The 22,825-nt window shown below is 42.0% G+C and overlaps 1 protein-coding gene across 2 annotated transcripts in view; it reads right to left on the bottom strand.

Annotated features, from left to right (window-relative positions):
* Window positions 1–22,541, bottom strand: part of ADAM17 (ADAM metallopeptidase domain 17) — a 35,504-nt gene extending 12,963 nt beyond the window's left edge. The window contains exons 1-9 of one of the 2 annotated variants that reach the window (XM_051778296.1): window positions 21,989–22,541; window positions 10,023–10,155; window positions 7,751–7,884; window positions 6,740–6,828; window positions 4,803–4,971; window positions 3,870–4,000; window positions 2,054–2,143; window positions 883–996; window positions 202–346 (exon numbers count right to left, since the gene is read on the bottom strand). In XM_051778296.1, coding sequence (XP_051634256.1) covers window positions 202–346; window positions 883–996; window positions 2,054–2,143; window positions 3,870–4,000; window positions 4,803–4,971; window positions 6,740–6,828; window positions 7,751–7,884; window positions 10,023–10,155; window positions 21,989–22,484 — 1,501 coding nt within the window. In that variant the 5' untranslated portion in view covers window positions 22,485–22,541. Of the gene's footprint in view, window positions 1–201; window positions 347–882; window positions 997–2,053; window positions 2,144–3,869; window positions 4,001–4,802; window positions 4,972–6,739; window positions 6,829–7,750; window positions 7,885–10,022; window positions 10,156–21,870; window positions 21,915–21,988 lie in introns of those variants that run through there. The other variant, XM_051778297.1, reaches the window with a different exon arrangement.
* Between the last annotated feature and the right edge of the window lie 284 nt (window positions 22,542–22,825).

The following is a 22,825-nucleotide window of genomic DNA, read 5'->3' as shown; positions in this document are numbered from 1 at the left end:
GCTTAGTGACTTTTATCCTTCCTTCCCTTCTTTTTCCATCTCCAGCCAAAAAAATGGCCATCTCTTCTATGCAAAAAATAACTACTAGAGTGTATGCAAATAACACAACATACTCCAGGAAAGCTGGAGAAAAGGATTAAACACAAATAACAAAAACTAGCTTTCAACCCACAACTGGGACAGAAGAAGAAGAAGCCTTGCCTTTAGGACAAATGCCACCATGGCTGTTAGGTCTGGGAGAGCCAACATAAGCCAAACCAAGCGTTCCCATGTCAAAATCTTGATACGTGAAGAGATGAGCAAGGCACACGTGAGCTGCTTTCTCAGCAATATCAAAGCTAAATTGCTTTAATAAAGAAAAAATATAGTCAAATCTCTGTTAGAAAGTTTACAGTGCATATCAGAAGTCTACAGATAAGAACATTTATCTAATGTGCAGACAAGCACCTCTTAAATCTGGTTAAGTCAGAAAACAGCAGCTGTTTAGCTGTCCTACAGAGCTGTAGGAAATTAAACAAACACCCAAATACATTGTATGCATTCATTTACATAACTTGTCTATTCATTTCCCATTTTCGCAGGGAGGGGAAAACCAAGTACAATAATTTGATGAAGGTCACAAGGCAGTCAGTCTCAGGGCCAGCCATATCAGGACTGTCTTTCTGACTCAGACCATATTAATAAGACTAATTGGTGTCTGCTCTGTAGTTATGCAATGGAGCCCTTTACCATGGCCTACAGGGCACAGCAGCTGGTTTGACTTTGTGTGACACCCACACGTCATGCGAAGGGGAGCAGAGGAGTTTCACCCGTTACTACAGAGCAGCTTATGAATGAGTAATCCTCTGTAAAAGACAACACTTTTCAAGGGTTACAACCTACCTCTAGCAGCATTTTCACATCCCAGGCATCTTTTTTATCATCTGGGTAGCTTCTTGCCATATTGTAATGCTTTTCTCCAGGTTTTACAGAATTTGGCTCATTGTGGATGATAATCTACATTTCAAAAAGGGCAACAATAATGTAGAGGAATTTTGGTCAATTTTATAGCTACAGAAAAGGTTTAAATGTAATTTTAAACATCTCCTTGTAAGGAGAAAAATTCAGACTCAGTATGATTCTAATGTTAACTTTCCAGGCTCTGCTAGTTAAAACACTAACTACATCATAAGTAACTACACCAGCCTTTTTACAGGATAACATCAAAAGTTTCACTGTAACATTCTGCTTTGACGTGCATTTTACTCTTTCAAAAAAACCCCAAATACAACCAGTACGAATAAGCCCAAATCATTTCAGAGTTCTAGCTAACCAAAACATATTTTAAAGGCTTGTTACTTTCCCAGGAACATAGAATTAGTGCTTCATATTCTCTCCCCTTCCCTGCCCAATTAGTGCTCCTCTCTTGTTCCTGCAGACTTTTTCCCAGCAAAGGGGCAGCTAGCTTGTTCCATTACTCTCCATGTCCCACATCACAGCTCTTGCAGTATGCTGAGCTGATGCATTCATCCTGGTTTTAATGTCCTTTTTCATGTTTCTGTGCACTAACTCTCAGATGCCATCATAAAACTGAAGTCACTACATTACCTAATGTCCACTCTACACCAGCCTCTACAATATCATGATGTCTAAGGGAGCCACTAAAGCTCTTCAGGCAGGATTTGTGTTTTTTCATCTGTATTTGAGGCCCACTCAGGTCTTGTAAGCTAAGCAGCAGCCACAGACAGAAATATGACATAAATTCATAAAAGTATGTCTGACAGAAACAAGAATTGCTCATTTGGGGAAAAAAGCATCTTTGGATTGAGATTAAATATGGAAATATTCTCCCTGAAAACTCACATCTCAAACACTGTAGGAACTGAAAACGGGCATGATGTCTCAGATCATTAACACTATCACTGGTAAGATGCTATTTCTGAGTGCTCCTGGATGGAGTTAATAATGTAGGATTTTATTATCTTAGCTCTAATCCAGATAAAATAATCAGAAACCCCAACATTTAAACCATGTTTCTTTAATTTGGAAACCCTTTGCAGAGTCCAGTGAATACCTGCTCTATCTGTATGCCGTACCCATTGAAGGTTCCATCATCCCAGGAAGTGTTTCGGTAGATGTCATCTACTCTGTCTATCAGTTCAATCTATTTAGAAAAGAAACACAAGTTACTTAGTTGAGCTTTCATGCAGTAAAAGTCAAGACACTCTCAGAAGGTGCAACATACTTATCTAGAAACACCCACTTCAAATTAAAATCGAACCTCATACAAGGTAACAGACATACTCTCTGGATCCAAGTGCTGTTGGTTTTGGATCAGTGAGTATTATCAAATACCCTCGAAAATTTTCCATTTTAAAAAAGCAGTACAAACTTTTCCATTTATCACTTTAATTTGTGTAGTGGAAGAACAACAGCATTAAGAACAAGACATCTTGGGAAACACTTTGTTCAAACACTACTTTTCCAGATTTCTTTAAAAGGAAGGGCAGAGGAGGGAGTTGTTTTTACTGCTTTGTCTTAGCAGTTAAGTGCTTAACTAGTTTAACTGATTCCCGAAGCTAAAAAACTATTATTTTCCTCATTATGGTTCAAGCACAAGGTTCCAGATGTGAGTGCTCACAATCAATACCTCCCTATTCAAGCTGCTCACATATTCTGAAAAACCACCTTCTACTAAACAGAAACGCACAAACTTGCTGAGAATGAGAAGTGACATTCAGAGCCACTCAATAATAGTTCATACTTTAGTTTTCCAACTACTGTGTTGTTAACAGTACTCATCTACCCAGGAAACACAACAGTGGGCCAGCCTCAGCACATGTCAGATGGTGAGATAAAAGCATCTCTGCAAACACACCAACTGAGGTCCCCTTACCTGGAGAATGTAAAAACAATTTTGGGGACAGAAAGGTGAAAAAGCCAGCAAAGGTGAAACAGTGATTAGCATTTCAAAGAGTTGAACTCAGAAAGAGACTTCTGGCAAACAACAGACCTCCAAAAGTGTTTTCATTTGATTTTGTCTCCAGTTCCCAACCCCCCCCATACTCTCCACTTCTGCTGAAAGGCTGCAGACAGGCCTTGTTCTATTCCACAAAAACTTGTCAGGTAGACAATCACCTGGTTTTGGTGGGTTACTTGGTAACTGGTACACGTGATGGAGCCCTGCTTTCCTGAGGATGGCTGAACACCTGCCTGCTGATGGGAAGCAGTGAATTCATTCCTTATTTTGCTTTGCTTCCGTGAACAGCTTTTGCTCTGCTGTTTCTATCTCAACCTACAAGCTGTCTCAGTTTTACCCTTTTTATTCTCTCCTCCACCATCTGTGAGGAGCAAGTAAGCAGCTGTGTGAGGCTGAACTGCTTGGTGGAGTTAACCCACAACACCCATGTACAACCAAACAAACTGTTTACTGTGCCTGCTTCTAATTTTATTGTACTGGACAGAGAATCCCGAAAGAATTTGGAAAAAAAGAAGAAATCTACGTAAGTTGCGTTTGCCTCTCCTATGAGCATTAAACATGCTAGAACTTCAGAGATGCTTGGATCCTTTGCAGTGGATTTCAAAAGCCAGGAAACTCTTAAGTTCTGACTGGGAAAAGAGCAGTTCTTAGGTAGAAAATGGCATAGCCACAAGAAATATATGAAAGGAAGGAATTTGCTTATAAGCAAACTTGAAGAAGACTTAACTACAGTATCATCATTATAAACTATTTTTAAAGCATGATTTTAGCACTTTCCCATTTAAAAATTACACACAAGTCACAAGTCACTTACACGAAAGTAGTATAAGCTGTATGTTGTTTTAACTGCTGGATCACTATGTTTTCCTATGTTAGTTCCAGCAAATTTTAACAAAGTCCATTTACTTACCAAATAGTTTATCGTGGTACTCTCTTCCCCACGGCCCATATACTTGAAAAAACGATGATCTGCCACTACCAACATCTTGCACGTGTTTTTGGAGTTCTCTGGAGTGGCTCTTTTCTTCCGATGGATGCTTGCTACAGTGAATATTTTAAATACAATAAACACTCAATACAACTACCACTGAGTCTATTATCCTTATTTAAGTCATGACTGTGAATGTGGGTGTGTTTCTGTGGAGAGAATGGGGATGTTTAGTTTTGGGCTTTTTTTTAATAGCTATTCTTAAATTTTGTCTTCGTAACAGTGCTCAAACTTACTGTAAGGAAAGGAATGTGTAGCAGTGAAATCAAGTTATTCATCAGATTTACCTACAGAGCTTTCATGGTCATCAACTCAGTCTCAGACCTCCTGTTCCTAGTCATTATCCCAACCTCTGCTGACACAGCAAAGCACAGAGGAAAAAGGTATTGAAATCTCTCAAAACCCCATCATATCTCAAGATGGATTTCTTGAGTGACCATCAAGGCCAAACAGGTCCTGCTGCACAGTGCACAGAAGTACAAAGTTGTCTTAATGTTCATCTCAGAACATGTACCTACATTGCTACCAGCTGTCATAAACTGCTCAGGCCTGATGAAAAGGCTTCCTCTCCTTAGCCTACATTTTGGTGGGGCCAAACATCCATTCAACAAGCCAGGAATAAATGTGGCCTGAGCAACAGTATCTTCCTTTCATCAGTTGTTGGGGCTTTTGTGGACGGGGAATGGGCATGAGTTAATGCCACTCCCCACCTTCATGGCCCCAGTGAATTTAAAGAGCTAACAGTTAAACTAGAAACAGCAACACAGATTATTGCCCAGGTTCTGACCTTACTTGCTAACACAGCCAGAATTCAAGTGTTTCAAAGATGCTGCTCTCCCAACTATGGACACTCACCTTCGTTATGCTTCCTGTCTTCCAGTCCTTTTGGCAACAGTTCTTCTTCATTCAGCTTTAAATAACCACACACTTTGGGGGACTGCAATCTTGAGAAGTCTTTAATGTCTTCAGATCTGTAGACCAGCAGCCTTTCATCTTCCACATCATCTACGAATCTCCACAGTGGCTAACAGCACAAGAAGAAGTTAAGAACGCTGTCAATGCAAAGACTAAGTCTAGATAGGTAAAAAATTATAGGTATGTACCACCAAACCTCCACAGCTTTCTGTGCCCACACACAAATGCACTAGACTCTGATAACCTTGCCCACAGCAACAGGTCTACTGATAAAATGACATCCCCAAGAAAGCCAACAGAATTCAACTCTCTTATGCTACATGGGCATCCAAAACTCTGAGATCATCTTAACAGAGCAGTTTTTACTTTACTAACATATCTTATTTTTTCTGAATGTAACAGCTACAGCAACACCACTAAATACAGCACGGACAGGGTCTGTTCTTTGGCCAAAGCCAAGCAGCACTGACCACATCCACAACACAGAGCACCTGGGTTTGGGTCTCCTCTGGCCCTCAGCAGTGCTCTTGCAACTTCAGACAGCTATTATTTAGCACACCATGCTTTCAGTTTAGCACACTGTGCTTTCAGTTCACAGCAAAAAGGTCCCAGAACATGAAGGCTGTGCCAGCCCAGCAGCCACACGTCTGCAGCTCAAAACTGAGTGTTTCACATGCTAAGGTAAGGTCTGAGGGCACAGGTGGTTTATACAGAGGTCCATAACCTTTCCAAATGATACAGGAGCACCATGAAAACAAAGGCAGGCAACAGTGAAGCAGCTTTGTCCATGCTGCCTTTTGGGAACAGACTCTAGCAGGCATCCTCTCTGACTGCAGACAGGCATCATCTCATCCAGGGCTGGTCAGGGGCAAAAGCTGACCTGGGGACACCAACAGCGAGCTGGAGCCTGCACACCATTGCCTGCCCTCAGCTGCACGGACACAGACAGCGAGGAGCAAGGGGGTCGGCTGCACTTCCACTGCTCTGGACCACAGACGCAAAAACGCTTTAAATCATAATCAAACAGCTACTGTATGCTGGTGATGTAAAACACAAATACAGTGATTTGGATATCTTAATCACATTTTTATACTTTCACATGACTAGATTTCTCAAGTCTACCCATAATTCTGCATCCTTGGGTTTGGAGACAATTACAATATCCATATAACACTCAGCCACAATTACTGTCATTCAAACATTCTAATACTGCTTGTGTCTGGGAATATACTGCACTGAACAAGTCATTAGGATAGTCTCTAATTATATACTTGTTGAATATACTTTTTTAACCCACTGTTTAAAATAAGACAAGCAATGAACATGGTGAAAAACAAGAGAGTTGGGAAAAACACCAGATTTACAAATGAAGCTCTAAGATAAAAAACCAGATTTTTCAAATGAAGGTTTAAGAATGGGAAAAATTCCACAACATAACACAGCCAAAATTTTAGAAAGCTCCACAGACCTCGACTCTGCTCAGACTGCCACACAGTTTGTTATTCTAGAAGACATGATTACCACTAATTACTATCGTTATCCATTTCTGTTTCTGAAACCTTTTCCTGTTTAAAACATACCTTCTGCCCGATGTATCTAAAGCATGCAACCATCAGAGAATGTCACTAATAAAAGTCAACATTTGCAACACTCGCTAATAAAAGTCAACATTTGCAACACTTGCTACCAAAAGTCAACATTTGCAACAGTCACACCGGTTTCACATTTCCCTTCCTCTCCCTTCTCACCCCAAAACAAACACCACCACCAAGTCTACTCTGAGCTACAGAGGTGTCAAACGTGACTAACTAGAAAGAGAAATACCCACAGGGAAAGAAAATGATTGTTTGAATACAGTTTCCTACAGCAAAGAGTACCTCAATATTGTATTCTTCTCCATCAGTATTGATTCGCACTGTAAAATCTTCATCCCCAATATGTGCCACAACCTTGGAATTATGCTCTCCTTTAACATAAGCAAGGAAGATATAAGTTAATTCAGCTCTGCTTGCATGCACTCCTACACTGTTTGTTAGGGGTTTTTTTAATTGTTTCTAAACTTCATGCCAAATTACCTTCCTTGGTCTCTGAAGAACTGTTCAGTACAAAGAAAAAAAGAAATGAACCAACACTTCCCCTCAGTTTTAACTTCTCAATGGTCACAGTCAACAAGACTCAGATGTTACTCTTAATTTTACAGAAAGTGTTGAGATGGCTCTGGGGATTAGTAATGGGACACAGAATATTTCTGCCAACAAAAGCAGTGTGCATCTAACTATTATCACACAGCAGTTTCACAGCGTCAGCCTGGACTCCAGTGGAAAAGACTCACTACATCACACAGATAACATAGAAATAAAAACAACTTAGCAGAAGCATTAGTGCTGGACAAAAGTGGAGTGAGATACCCTTTATTTACAGAAAAGTAATCTACAAAGAACTATCTGTAAGTCTTTTAACTGAGCAATCTGGGCATCACTGCATCACCTCTACTTCTCTTTGTGTTCTGGGACACAGAACAAGTCCTACATTCCAGCTGGAATTAGAGCCACCATCATCATTTAAAAAAATAAATTATAATTTGCAAGCCACAGCTTGAGTAAATTATAGCTTTGTGTTCTGCCAAACTAAACACAAGAGTCCTATCTTAGTACATGGGTGCAATAGCTCAAAAAAACCCTACCACCCACCAAACCTAAAAAAAAATAAATCCCCAAACACACCACAAAAACAAAACCAGAAAACCCAAAGGGCATAAGAATTAAGCTTATTTGTTCATCCTACTTGTATCTGACAAAAATAAGGAAAATACACCATTTACTCTGGCCAAGAGACTCCTGCAAAGCTGTGGTTTCTCAGCATTGACCCATAGTCTACTTCATACTAACCAACGACATGTCCGGTGAAAAAGTCTTGCCATTGAACACGATACTCCTTTTCCTTGCCTTCACCATCCACAATTAATGCTTGAAATTTTTCTGAAAAGTGTTCAGCAGTTGCAGTTAAGTATAATTTAAAGTGCCTGTAAGAGAATTTACTTATATTTACTTTTAAGCAAAGTATGCACATAACAGATATATTCAGTCACCATTTTACTGAGGGTCCAAAAGACGTTACAAAGCATTAATTCTGATAAGCTGGCTACAAAAACATATACCTTATAATTCATAACTGTAAATATTTTAAACCGTCACAGATGTTTAATTAAAAAATAGAAAAAATAACCCCCAAAATCCAAAACAGTCACTGTTTGCTCATGATGTGCCTTCTCCATTTGCAGTCAAGTAAAACCAGCTACTGGTGAGTATTTAAAGAAAAATCAGACCAAGGAATTTCTTTTATCTATCCCATCTATATTACAGAATCACCTAGGTTGGAAAAGACCTCTGAGATCGAGTCCAACCTATGACCAAACATCACCTTGCCAACTAGATCATGGCACTAAGTGCCACATGCAGTCTTTTCTTAAACACCTCCAGGTGACTGTACCACCTCCCTGGCCAGTCCATTCCAATGCCCAATCACTCTTTCTGTGAAGAACTTCTTCCTAAAGTCCAACCTAAACCTCCCCTGGCACACCTTAAGACTGTGTCTTGTCGCTTGTTGCCTGGGAGAAGAGGCCAATCCCCACCTGGCTACAATCTCCTTCCAGGTAGTTGTAGAGCGTGATAAGGTCTCCCCAGACCCTCCCCCTCTCCAGACTAAACAACCCCAACTCCATCAGCAGCTCCTAATCAGAATTCTGTTCCAGACTCTTCACCAGCCTCATCGCCCTTCTCTGGACACACTCCAGCACCTCAATATCCTTCCTAAACTGAGGGGGCCCAGAACTGGACACAGCACTCAAGGTGCAGCCTAACCAGTGCCAGGGGAAGAATCACTTCCCTAGTCCTGCTGGCCACACTATTCCTGACACAGGCCAGGATGCCATTGGCCTTCTTGGCCACCTGGGCACACTGCTGGCTCATGTTCAGTCCCCTGTCAATCACCGCCAGGTCCCTTTCTGCCTGGTCCCTGTCCAGCCACTGTGTCCAGCCTGTAGTGCTGCTTAAGGTTTTTATTTTCTGAAATAATACAGTCAGAAGACCATACACAGAAATCTGAACTCTCTACATTTTTTATGATATATTGTCACAAAAAGTAAAGGTTATCCCAAGAAGTAAGTGGAGAACCTTCTCTATAAACCAAGAGCCCATAAGGCTTCTTATGTGGTCTTTGGGTCAAAGATTTTTGGCATGCTCCTCTGCAATCATTCTGTCATCATCATTGGCAGTATTGCAACCTCACCACAAAGTCAGGGTGCATGAGGCAGTGCAAAACAGGGACAGTCAGACACTTGATCCCATTAACCTTTCATACTTGGTACTTAAAAATTTCCTCCCCCCCCAACATTTAGAAAATCAAAAATTATGCACAACTTGCATGACAGTTGTAAATGACACAGGGGAAAGGTATATGAGAACACAGTAAACAAAGATGTCAGATGAACAAAATACATGTATAATTGTTAATATAAAGCATTATTCTCATCCTCACGCCCATTTTAGATTAACAATTTCAGCACTCAAATGCCTATAAGGCACTTTTCTGACTTCCAGAATAAAATCCCTAGAATCATCATGCCTGCTCCCTTCTATCTCTCCTTCCCCTTTCATCTGTGCTTCTCTTTCCCATCTTATAACAACAACATCACAAAAAAGATTAGAACTGCTTTATTTAATAGAAAGTTTACACTCAGAAGGAAGACAATTAAACCTCTGTGAAAAAAAATACATCTCCTGGGCAATACATCACATGTGCTGCCCAAATGGAAGGCTGAGATTTTCAAGAACCAGAGGACAGTCAAGAAGTATGACAATGTTGCCAGATGAGGTATAACTGGGATCCAACCCAATCAGTGGAAGTAATCTACATGAAACTAAAGCCTAGAACAAAGCAAAAGAAATCCTAAATCACTGCCACTTCAGCAATCAGAGCCATACAATGTAATTTATTTTCTCCTTTCCTCTGTGTATCTCTGAAGTTATATAACCATGGAGATGACTAACTTAAAAGAACTGGCCAGTCATGACAGAAAACAAGATAACTATTTCTGGGTTTGAAACTGCACATTATTAATCACAAACTGAAGGAAAATATTATGCTATTTCATTTAATTACCTTTGCAGGGCTGAAAAACTTAAGAGCCTCTCTACGTGTGTCTCAGGCTGGAGGTCCCTCTTCTTCAGTGAGTGTTGCTGGATGCTGGACTGAGAAAGGATGTCGTAGTCTGAAAGCATGGACTCAACTGTGTCTGGAAGACCAACAAGGAAAATTTCAGTTTAAAAAGGTTCTCTTCCAAATGCACACACAAAAAAAGAGCAAACCAGAGCCACTCATTTCAACAGCAAGACCACAGTTTGCTCTAATTTTAGGATAACTATTGTACATTTCTGTAAAGGTGCATTTTGTGTAGGCAACTAGAAATCAGAGTGAGACGACACAATCTGAGAGAGACAAAGAGTTTAGTTCACTTGTTATAGCAATTTCTGAGCAACTAATCCATCACTTTTACTGCCACAACAATGCACAGCTAATGCCCTCCCTTGCTGCCCCCCAGAAACTAAATGGTGGACACCTGCTGGTCCTCATATGAATCTAAGGAAGTTTAGCCTAGGAGACTTATACCAAACTAACTCCAGATTGGGACTGCATTTTTTACCTTTCTGTCCAACAGTAGACAGAAAACAGACATCTGCATAGCATCACCAATCAGAACTAACTAACAAAGCAACTCATATGACGCACCCTCAGGTACCCTGGTTTCCCAATACCTTACCACCATACAAAACTCCTTTGATTTTCAAACTCAGAATATGAAAACTTGTTCAGAAGAAGGAGACCAAATGCCTGAACTCCTATGGGGAGCAGCACACACATTACAAATTCAGATCAATACTTTGCAGGTGTTTCCACCATTAACAAGTGCACCATGACGGCTGCCAACAGTGCTTGACTCTTGCTGATAAAGCCTGCTGCTGTTTCCTAAGGCATTCCTTCACCAGAGCACCCATCCACACTCTTCCTTCTCTGGAGCACACACCACCCAGTGGGACACCTGACAATGACCTTCACTTCTATCAGCTGCTATTTACAGCCTTAACCAGAGGCCCTTATTCCCACATCCCTGTCTTCCTTCTCAGCCAGAGGTGTTCGCTCTTTTCATGGCACCAAATGAGGAGTCAGAAGTGTTTTACAAGAGACACAAGTGCTCATCCAGATATTCTTTATTAAAAAATTCTGTTTCTTTCCCTCCATTTCCAGTTATGCTTCTAAACCAGACCTGAGAGATACCAAAGTAGCTTCCTTTTTTTAAGGAAGATGGCCTTCCTTCAGAGCCCCTTATCACCAGCTTACACCACCCAGCCAAATAACCTCACATGATTTATTGGACTTTTAAGTAAGCAGCACCACTAATAAGCTGGTTTACTGGCTCTTGTGCAACAAACCAAGATTGCCACCGTGAAATCTACATAAAGTATAGCTCTTGAAGTAATGTGGTTTTTTTAAACCTGGCACTCAGTGCCATCATTTATCCCCAAATCCACGCTTCTAAAGCCCAAGAAAGCTTTAAGAATGGATGCACTGATCGGCACAAGGCAAGTTTTTTGAGAGGTGGGTGGGGAGAATTATCCACCAGTGTACAAGCACACATGTGCTTGTGTGCACAGAAGTGAGGGAGCTGCAGAAGCAAAGCTGATCCTCACAGCCCTCCTGGCCCTGTACCAGACCCACTAGCAGAGCGATGGGTGGGTGACACGGCTGCTCTCTTGGGCAGCAGAAGCCACCAAGCAGCGGTTCCCAGGCTTCTCCCTACTCGGCTGCTCCTCCCCGGCCGTTGAGCAACACAGGAAGGGCAGTGCAGTTGTGATTTCCTGATTTCTGTTTACAACCCACAGGTCGGGAGCACCTGCAATCGATTACCATACGTTTTGGGTGATACACAAAGGCAAGTTTGCCTCACCGGGGTTTTTCCCCTTCTGTGCCCAGCTGCTGGGCAGTGCCCTCATCCTTAGTGCTGCAGATCTGGTTCACTAGAGCCACGCAGTGAGCAAATACCTAAAACCTCCCAAAGTACTCCTTTGCGTTAAAAAGCCCATTATAATTCATTGTTTATGGTCTGACATCCAGAACCCTCATCGAGAACCACCTAGGAGGAGGGTAGGGACAGCCAGGGAAATCAACTCAGAAAAAACCCCAAAACATAATTAAACCTCCTAGTTCTAAATTATTTTAATTAAACTTGAGATTCTTTCACCACAGTTAGAGCAGACCCCTCAATTAAATGCTGATACACAGGATAACACTGCTTTCTGATATCAACCAAGCATGTGGTACATGGGGCATGAAGCTAAGGTGTGCTACCACTGCTGTACTGTTTGGGGATTTGCCAAGGACCAGGTCTGCCCAAGAGGTACAACCCCAGCTACAAAACACTACTTCTGTCCTTTTCCACCTCTGCCTGCAAAGTACAGACCAGAACCAAGGGAAAGTTATGCCAAAGAGCAAGATGCAGTTGCCACTATGGCCAGACAAAACGTCTCAGTTTCATGGCAAGAGAACTGAAAAGTCTGCCAAAAAAATTAGTTTTTTATTTGGTAGGCAAGAACTTCAGAAGTCCTGCTCCATCTCAATATACACAAACACCCGTCTGGAAATGCCTCACAGAGACACAGGAAGGGTAGTAAGAACAAGACCTAAAAAGTTCATGAAGATGAGTAAGATGACTGTTGAAGTAACAAATGAAACATAGGACACTCCTAGTTCCTGTAACTCTGAAACAAGAATGCACTTGTTCATATTTCCTCTTACCCTTCCTAAATTTGTTTGCTTTTAATTTTACTTACGACATAAGTAAAGGCTTAAGACATGCTGCTCCTAGACATAAATCTGTTAACTAATTATGGTATTAGACAGACATGAAAAAATATATTGGTAACACATTCAAACCAAAATTTTTCTGTACAACGTTGATATTGTGAAAAATTAATTCATGGTCATGGCTTATTGAAAATAAAAGATGAAGTGTCATTATTTTAAACAAAACATAGAACTGTACAGGGTCCAACTGTACAGCAGTCTGTGGATAGGAGCCACAGCAAGCATATACTTGACTACTTTTTACTCAAGTCTGAAAATCTTTTCAGCATTCCTTCCTCATTATCTTCACTATGGTTCCAAGAGCCATTTTTCATGGGCTTCAACAGCACTGAGCTGATTCAGATTTTCCCAAACCACTTTCTTTTGGTTCCTTCCCTTTCAACCCCTCCTAGATTTCCACATTCCTGTCTTTTTGGAGAACACCTTAATTCCATCCTGATATTCCAGTTATTTATTGTCACCAGCCTTCACCTCATTGCACCTTCTTTCCTGCATGGGAACCTCCCAAGAACATACACATCTCGGGTCTGCAAGAGAGACAGGGAAGGAACATCAGTGACAAAGATGACATCCCAAAGCTCTTGAGAAGAAATCCACAGCAGTGATTCTTCCTCTGCCCCTAACTTTGAACTCACCAACCGTTCCCTCTGTTTTTTCACCTTATTTCAGGGCTAAAATCCTCCTGGCACTAGACTTTCAGACTTAACACAGGCAAGTATCCTTTAAAGAACCTCTGGGCATTGCAGCAGGCTACTCCAGCAGCAAAGAGCTCAAGAACATGCTGGGCAAGAGCTGAGATCATGGAGTTCAAGGTCACTGCATGTATTTCAAAAGAAGAGGTTTCTCTTCCAGTGCTCAGCTACCAATTCAAATACCAATGTCACCCTTCTCCAACCAGCTCAGCTTTCATAAGCCGACAGTAAATTCCCATGATCTCATGCCCCATCTATTGCCCGGAAATCAACAAGTAAATGTGGCAAGTCAGCCATTTCATAAGAATTCTTTTGCACTGCATTATTTATAGAAAGGTTAAGCTTATCTAGAAGCACAACGTTTTAACCCAGAAGATATAATTAATATTTTTAAAAACTCTCTTTACAATTATCTCATGATAGAAAATGTCTCTAACAAAACCAAAAGATCAAACAATATTAAAAAAAATACTTTCAGGATTTAAAAATGACCACAAGATAATCAGAGGGTTTTGCACGAATGATTGCAGTTATTTCTCCAACCATCCCAAAGGGAATAAAAGCAGAAATAAATCTATCAAAGGCATTGGAATGGGATGACAAGCCTACAGAGAGCAGTCCTAGAACAAGCACAGCAAACACACTCGGGAGGATTTTGCGTTGTGAAATCATTGTCATATGCCCAAAAAAGAGCTCCAGCCTCTATTTGGAGTGGCAGTCATCTACTACATCTGAGTACTGATCTCAAGCTGATTTCCAGTGGGTATCAAACACCTATCAAAAGCTTATGAGCAGTTAACTAATAAGAATTTTTCTGATTCAGCTGGGGAGTGACTGAAGGACTCCGTATTCCTTATTGTTATTATTTACTTTTATAGGCTCTTCTTAGTACATTAAAATACTCTAATTAAAGTAACCAAATAGAGTCACTTGAAACATAATTCAGAGCCTCAGTCAGAATTTAGACCAGGAAACATGGACTGGAGTCTTTCCAACCTGAACCCCATGAGCTAAAGCAGGTCTCCATCACCCCACATAAAACAGCTGCCCTTGTGTTTGTGGTAACAGCTGCTCACTGGCTGCCATACAGTGGGATGGTTTGACTGTAGCACCATTCCAGGGACTGCTAACAGAGAGGGTAAATATATTCGTGTTTCAACTGGGCACACAAACGGTCTTCATGAGGCAGGAGGTGATGGAGTCATGCCTAAATTTTTGTGGGTACCTCTTTAACAGTTTACACTGCTTTTAGGCGACTGTTGATGAAGAGGAAGTGTTGAGAAGGTCCATCTGTGGGAAAGCTGTTCCATAACAGCTCATTGCACATGCTGTTACATCTTTCTCCAGTACATCTGGTACAGAGCCATTGCCAAAGACAGAAAACAACGTGAATTGAAACACTTATCCCACACAAAACAGCCTATGCTTTTAACAGTTTAGATAAATCATGTTTACTTGTTTCCACCAAAGAGTGGCTGCTGTTTTGTTCACCAAGTACATGTAAACAGAAGAACTTGTGTGAGAAACAGGTTCAAAGCAAGAACCAAACATGTCAGCATTCTTATAGACCTTAACAGGATAAGGCTTAACACTCTGTTTAAGCACATCTCTAGACAAACCTGTTAGTAGGAATGGCCGGCCATGTCAGCACTGCCGAATGTTTTAGAAGGCATGTATTTTACTCAATCCCAACTACACCAAACTTGCTAAGCCATGTGAGAAAACACAGTGCCCAGACTGAGTTAGTCAGCAGTGCAGACGAGGCCTCAGGGTATGGTTACCCAGCCCTCGCCCTGCCGAGTTACTGTCCACCAGCTCCTCCAAGGTGCACTTCTCCTGCAGTCACACAGGGCCAACCACGCTCTGCTTATCACACATTTAGACATGCCCAGTGATGGATATCATGGAAAAGCTAACAGCTTCTAAACACCCTTTAGCTCATCTCAGGAAAAACTTACTCATGTAGCTGCACCTTTAACTCCAAAGTTTTTTTCCTACAGTAAAACAGACATCTGTTTCTGGGCAGTGGGAGTATTTCCTTAAGGGTGCAAATTCTGTTTAGCAGAAGCTGTACAGATAATTAAACTGCTATTTCTGGTGGTTATGAATACAGTTGAATACCTACAATGGCTCCTACACGTTACCTCACACACTTCCAACCTTGCAAATTATCTCCTTCACTGAACACATCTTAAATAGGGACTAATGAAGAACAAAACTTATACTATTGGATCTACTTGATTTAATAACTCAGTCTGTCCTATTAAGGACAGCAGATCACATCTTGAAGAAAAAAATAAAAGAATGCAACAACCTGCTCAAATATTGACATTATTAAAAATAAGGAAGCCCACTGAATTAACATCCTCATGGTCAAAGTGAAACAAGGGCCATTCCATCTTACACCAGAATACCATCATGTGACTTGATGTTCAGAAAAACGCAACTCAACACACCCCCAAATCATATGCTTTCATATATCCTGCAGAAAGTCACAGGATGCAGAGTTCTCTGAAAACAAATAATTTGTCTGGCTCTCAAAAGAACTGCAAGCTTCACTACTGTGCTTAGATACCACATCACAAAATCCTGCTGTGTCACAAAAAAGGTTTGAGCGGAGCTGATTCTATGTAGAGACTAATTACTGTCTAGACTACACTTGTGAGTCCAACCCCTTCACTTCTCACTGCATTTCTTCTCCTTGTGGATATGACTTTGGACTCAAACGTGACCCTCTAAAATTCAAGGTATGTCACAGGTACTGAGGGGCAGAACTTTACAATTTCAGTAACAATCTGAAAAAGTGAGGAAGGAAACCAAGGGATACCATGTTGTTGTTCAACAGCTCAGTAATTATGGATCAACATCAAGTGGGTGGTAGCTGTAGGTGCCTCCCTGCATAACAGAGCCCCCTTCCCTTCCCACTTCCCAGTCCATGCACACACACAAGTTAAAAACGCAAGTACAGAGGAGGAAAAAAGGTACAAATAATGCATATTAAGAGCAACACAGGAAAACAGGGATGGATATTGTGACATAAAGGGCATAAGTGACATAAAGATGGGCAGTACTGTCACATAAACCTGCAAGAATAAAAGACATCAAGAAGACCATTAGAATTATTAAGAGGGTTTACAGGATATCCCAAAACAAGCAAGTTTGTGTGTTGCACATAAAATTTGCAGAACAGGACAGCAGGATAAACTGCTCTTTGTTAAAGTAACCTGGTTTTTGGTTTCACAGTGAAGTACTTCCCATGATCAGTCTGGGAAACAGGCAAACTCAGACTCCTGCAGTCTATAAAAAAGCTGGGGGGGAATCAATCTGTTTAAAACCAAAGTTAAATATAAACTTCTGCCTCAAAGATAAATCTCTACCAATTACTAAAGGCACAATTAAATCCTAATGCAATGTTTGAATGCAACCAGGAGAACTCTGGGCTGAGGAGCTGCCTGGGTGCACTTCCTCGCTCGGCCCTTGCAGCAACATCAGGGCTTCTGCACATGCACACAAAAATTCCAGAGTGGCAAAAGCGTGAAGCTGAGATGAGTCACTGCTGCTATCAGAAACGTACAGCAGCAGGGAAGTTGTCAGGTTCTACAGTGGGAGGGGAAGGAAAATTAAACCACCCCAAACCTTAAGTGCAAACAGGAATTTTAGTTTTTGTCTGCTTAAAGGTCAGAACAAATTGGCAATACTGAAAACCAAACTCATGCTGAGCACTGGATTATGTTCCCATTACAAAAATCTTGCAATAGTTAAAGGTAATTCTTACTAAGTAGAATTTAATCTAGTGTAGACATTCTTCTTTTTGTTGACTTTGAGTACTTCTCTCAGAAATTACACTTCAATAACCTTTTTGGAAATGGAAACATTGACTGATTCACATGAATAAAAGAAAACAAACCTGAGAAAAGTGGTTTAAAACCTTGATATTAAGTACTTCCACTGAAAAGACTGCTAACGACGACACAAAAATTACATTGATAACTTGAATTCAACAAGGCCATGTCTACACCAAGCACTTGCTGTTTATATGGAGACAAAGACATGGCATCAACAAATTGCTGCAATGATTTTGAAATAATCCCAGAGCATCCCAGGCACGTATCACATGCTGCAGGATCGTGCGTTCTTGAATTCTCCTCCACACAGTACATGGTGAGACACTCTCAACCTTCAGCTTGTGGGCTCAAACTGCAAAACTAGTTCCATCTAAAACAGTCATCTTACTTCAAAGGATATCGAAATGGGATAAGAAACAGTAACAAAAAAAAAGGCAAACTATGCTGGGAAAATGAATCATTTGACCCTCACCTAGGTTATTCCTTAATCTCCAACAGAAGCTTCAATCCAGCAGGATGAAATTTAATCTTGCATAAAGATTTTGTCACTAATTATCACACTGTACATTCTTGACACTGAGCTAAACTTCCAACCCTTTAACACTTTGGTAGTCACTTACATTCCCGGCCTTATGGACCTCCTGCATTTTTGTCACACCAAGTGTGAAGGAGAATTCAAAATGACTGCAAATCAATTTATGCTGCCCTTTGTATCACTCAGCTCCCCCAGTTTACTCATCAACACTACTACCATTTGGTTTTTTTCACTCAACAACTTGTAAATTCTAGTCTTCCGATGTGCATTACGTAGGTTTGTACCAAACCATTTATAATGGGCCATTTCTTCAGCTGATGCAGCTTGTTTTGAACTTTTGTGTGGTATTTCAGCAGTGTGGAGAAAAAAACTGGTGAAGCTCAGGTTACCTGTCTCAGATTTGATTAGACCAATTTGACATTAGAAAAAGACTGTCAGTGGGTGATTCAAAGAATATCATCTGCCAGGATAGGAACAACTATCTTGTTTTAGTTCCCTACCAAGCTTGTGATGAAGAGCTCTCATTTAAAAGAGGCAACAAAAGAGTCAGACCCATTACATGCAGACCCTGTTCTGAGCAATCCTGGATGCACACTGCTTAGTGGCAGCACACCACTAGTTCCACTGTGTTGTAATACAGACTCAAGCAGCTCTTTAGATATATTCAGTGACCTATTGAACAGCACCCAAGCTGGGTCTTTGCACTATTATTCTTTTCAAACACATTAAGCTCTGTTATCATTCAGATATGTCTGAGCTCCAAGACAAACAGTAGGAATATTTCACAGCTATAAAAGGTTATCTTCAGAGATAAATAACAACAAAGAGAAAAATTTTGAAAGAGTTGACGTTAATTTTTCAGGAACAAAACTATAATATCAATCACCGTATTGACAAGTAGAGTCCCACTTCTCCCAGAAATTAATACCTGATGTCAATGTTATTAAAAAGAGTTTGCCCAAAGGCAAACTGAGGTGGACACCATCCTGCCTTCATCCCTCACCTGGAGCACAACCACTACCCCAAAAACAAGGGGCAGGTGCTTGGACAGTCACACCATGAGCTGCTCCAGGGAACGGACTCCACAAAGAGAAAATACCGGAACGCAGACACTCCATCCCTTACCGAAAACAAAACAAAAAACCCCAAACAAAAAAAAAAAAATCCCAGCAAGTAAAAGAAGAGATTAGCTTCCAGGCAGCTCAGGTCCATGAATGTGCTCACAGGAATGGGGAAGGGATCAGAAAGCTGAGGCCAGGATTGTGGCAGTCCCATTTTAGATCAGTTTAGACTGCTGAAGCACCACATCCTAAGATTACTTCAGCTGAAAAAAGACGGAAAATGACCCGCATCTTTTTATCTACATATTCCGTTCTTTGTCAAATTCTTTTTTTTCACTGTATACTTTTTTCTTCTTGAAAAACTGAACTCAGAGAAATAAGCAAGAAAGTTCTTAATAGAAATCACAAAATGTTAGTTCCTGAAATGTCCTTAAGGATATTACTCACCAGAAATCTGATTTCAGTTCCTAAAACTCAAGCTGTGGTTAAACAGAGCTTTCAAAATAGTAACATGGACATTATTAGAAGGAAAAGATGGTATTTCAGAAAACCAACCTGTGTGTAAGATGACAACAACAGAACTCCAGCAGAAGACAAACATAAAATCACAATAAAGTAGGCCAAGGTATTTTGAAAAGCACCTTGTAAAAGACATAAAGCTAATACTTGAAACATTTATTTTATGAAAACCACACAGCTTAATAACCAAAGGAGCTTGTAAAACAAGTAAGCTGCAAATACAGGCCCAAGAATGGATGCTAAAGGCCAGCACCAAAAAGTAAGGCAGCAATTGACCTTAGCATTCACTGCAGAAGACACTAAAAAGCTCCCTGAAAGCTTGTCTTGACAGGATATATTTAAAGACCTGTTTCTGAGACTCAAGGAAAGAGGCTTTAAAACAAGCCAAGAAAATGACCAATAAATCAATAGGATATGAATGTATTAACCCAAGAGTTATAAAGCACTGCAAAAATATAACTGGTCAACTACTAATTGTGGTATGCAAGTACAGTGCCACTGGTGTTGCTGCAGGTGGCCTGAAAGGAACAATTTCCACTCCAGGTACCATCCAGGGGCCTAATCAACAAATATGCTCGATGTCCTTACCTGAAAAACAGGTAATAATAACAACAAAGTGTGAGCTACTAGACTTGTGGCTAAAGAAGCTACTAGGAAAGTAGTGCCTCATATATATTAGCATTCTGAGAGAACAGGAGTGTGTGGGTAAATACAACAGTTAATGTAGCACATCAGGACTTTTCAAGCTCCCTCACAAAATGCTTTTGCATAATTAGTTTACTGAACAACAGAACAAAGCATTTGATGAAATTCAATGTCTGAAATAACACATGAGGAAAATAAATCTACACAGCAAATTATTTCAGTGTAGTTATTACCACTCCAAAAAAAAACCTAAAAAGAAAAGAGAGTTTGGAGTGACTATAAAACATCAGAAAGAAAACAAAATCGTAAGCATTCTTCACTATAAATCCATGCTACCTTTGTATCACAAATACTTCCTTGCAGCTCTGGACATCCATCTCAAATAAATAAAAATATACCTCAGGAGATATGAAGTATATAGACAAAAGTAAGGAATAAATTCATTATTTTTTCCCCATACTAAGAACTATTATATAGACTAATATTTTCTGATTTAAAAAAAAAAGGATAGTACAAAAGAGACAAATTACATAGGTCTGTAAGTCACTGACGGCGTGAAGAAAATTAATAATTCTTCCATATTGAACATTTCTGACAGAAGAAATTATCAAAGCCTAGAAACAGAAGGAAAGAGGTCTTCTTCTATGCAGTATTTCATAAAACTGAATAGTGCAGGTATGGTGGTAGGTAGGCCAAGAACACAAAAGCTGCCAGATAAAGGTTACACAAATTCATAACAGACAGGTCCTTTAGAAGGCATAAAAATCTGACAGCCCAAGATACAACCTCTGTCCCGGGGCCTCCCTGACTTGCCTGATGCTGAAAGGACACGCTGTGTTTGTTTTGTTTCTGTTACACTTCCTGGAGCATCCACCACTGAACCTCATCCTCCCCAGGTTTCTGCAGTCACCAACTGCTCAGGTCTGCCCAGAACCACAAATTCACCTCAGGTGTGGGAGAGAGGGACAGAGGTGCAGCCTGGACGCCCGTCGGGAAATCTACTGAGAGATCTAAGCCAAGAAAGAAGACTTGGAGCAGTCACCACAGGCCTCCCCAGCTGGAGACAGGACACCTGACTGGGTCAGACATGACCACTGCCTCTCACAAGAGCTCATCTGCCATTTGAATTATAAGCTTTTGTTTAACAAACAAAAGTTTGCAACTTCTTCATTGCAAAGAAAAAGCTTTGACACAAAACTGTTTGCGGAAGTTAAATAAGGCAGCAGGTTCTCCCCCATGTCAAGCTTTTCCAGAGGTCACATTCAGCTCCAATGGCTTCGGGCTCTGGCAGTGACTCTCCAAACAGAGCTATGAAGGAAAGCCATTTACATGATTTTGCCCAGAGAGCTTGTGGAGTTTCCCTCACTGGAGATATTCCAAGAACCATCTGGACACAATCGTGTCCCATGTGCTCCATGATGACCCTGCTTGAGCAAGGAGATTGGATGAGGAGACCCACTGTGGTCCCTTCCAACTCGACCCGTTCTGTGATTATCCCGCCGTAACAGAACGCAGAGTCCTGTGAGGAAAACTCTATAGAAGAACTCGAGTGTGAAGATAACGGGGTCTCACCGGCCCCCTGCAGAGAGCGGTGGCCCCCAAACGCTGCCCATCAGCGATGCCTTCAGCTAAAGGGGAAGGTCTCTCCTCACCCCACACACTGCTCATCACTGAGCCCTGCTAGAGGTGGGTGTGCCCTCTGCCCCCACCCCTCGCATTGTCCATCACCACAACCCCTGTAAGAGCCAGGGGTTCCCCTCTCACCACCGCATACGTTACCCCATCACTGACCCCTCTCAGAGGCGGGGGTGTCCCCCCACTCCCCCGCCCCGTCGCAGTGGTCTCTCCCTCTCTCCCTCCCTCCCTCCCTCCCTCCCCCGCGGTTGCCGTGGTCGCGCCCTGCCCTCACCATAGCGCTGCGAGCGCGGCGGGCGCCCCAGCGCCTCCAGCCCGCCCGGCCCCCACAACAGCACCAGGGCCGGCACCAGCCACAGTCGGAGCCTCATGGTCCGGGCGCGGCTCCCTCCGGCACCGGCCGCCCGCTCGTTCGCATCCGCCCGAAGCAGCCTCGCACTGGGCCCGCCGCCCTCCTGGGCCCGCACCCGGAAGCGCAGCGGCTGCGCGCGGGGCATTGTGGGGGCGGGCGGAGCCGCCATCTTGGGCGGCGGGGGCGGTGCTGAGGGAGGTGCGGCCGGGGCGGGAGCGGGAGCAGCGGGAGGGGGAGGCGGAGCGGCGGCCCCGGGCAGCCCATGAGGATGCGGGGTGAGGTCCCTCGGTGCGGCGCGGGAGGAGTCACGGCAGCCGTGCTCTCTAGCGCCGGCTGCGCTGTGAGGGCGTGAGGCGCCGAGTACTGCCTTCACAGAATCACGGAATGGGTCGGGGTGGAAGGGACCACAGTGGGTCATCTAGTCCAACCTCCCTGCTCCAGCAAGGTCATTTTACAGCACACGGCACAGGATTGCGTCCAGATGGTTCTTGGAATATCTCCAGTGAGGGAAACTCCACAACCTCTCTGGTCAATCTGTTCCAGTAAGAGGTCACTCATAGTAAAGTTCTTCCTCATGTTCAGGTAGAACTTCTGTGCATCAATTTCTGCCCTTTGCCTCTTCTTCTATTGCTTGGCACCACTGAGAAGAGCCTGGCTCCATTCAGATACTTACAGACATTGATGGGGTTCCCTCTCAGTTGTCTATTCGCAAGGCTGAACAGACCCAGCTCCCTCAGCTTTTCCTCAGAGATGCTCCAG

This window comes from Manacus candei, unplaced genomic scaffold (assembly GCF_025592945.1).
Source record: "Manacus candei isolate 608988 ecotype Guabito, Panama unplaced genomic scaffold, ASM2559294v1 h1tg000011l, whole genome shotgun sequence".
Classification (NCBI taxonomy): domain Eukaryota; kingdom Metazoa; phylum Chordata; class Aves; order Passeriformes; family Pipridae; genus Manacus; species Manacus candei.
Note: the sequence above shows the minus strand (reverse complement) of the source record. Positions and strands in the feature narration are given on the sequence as shown.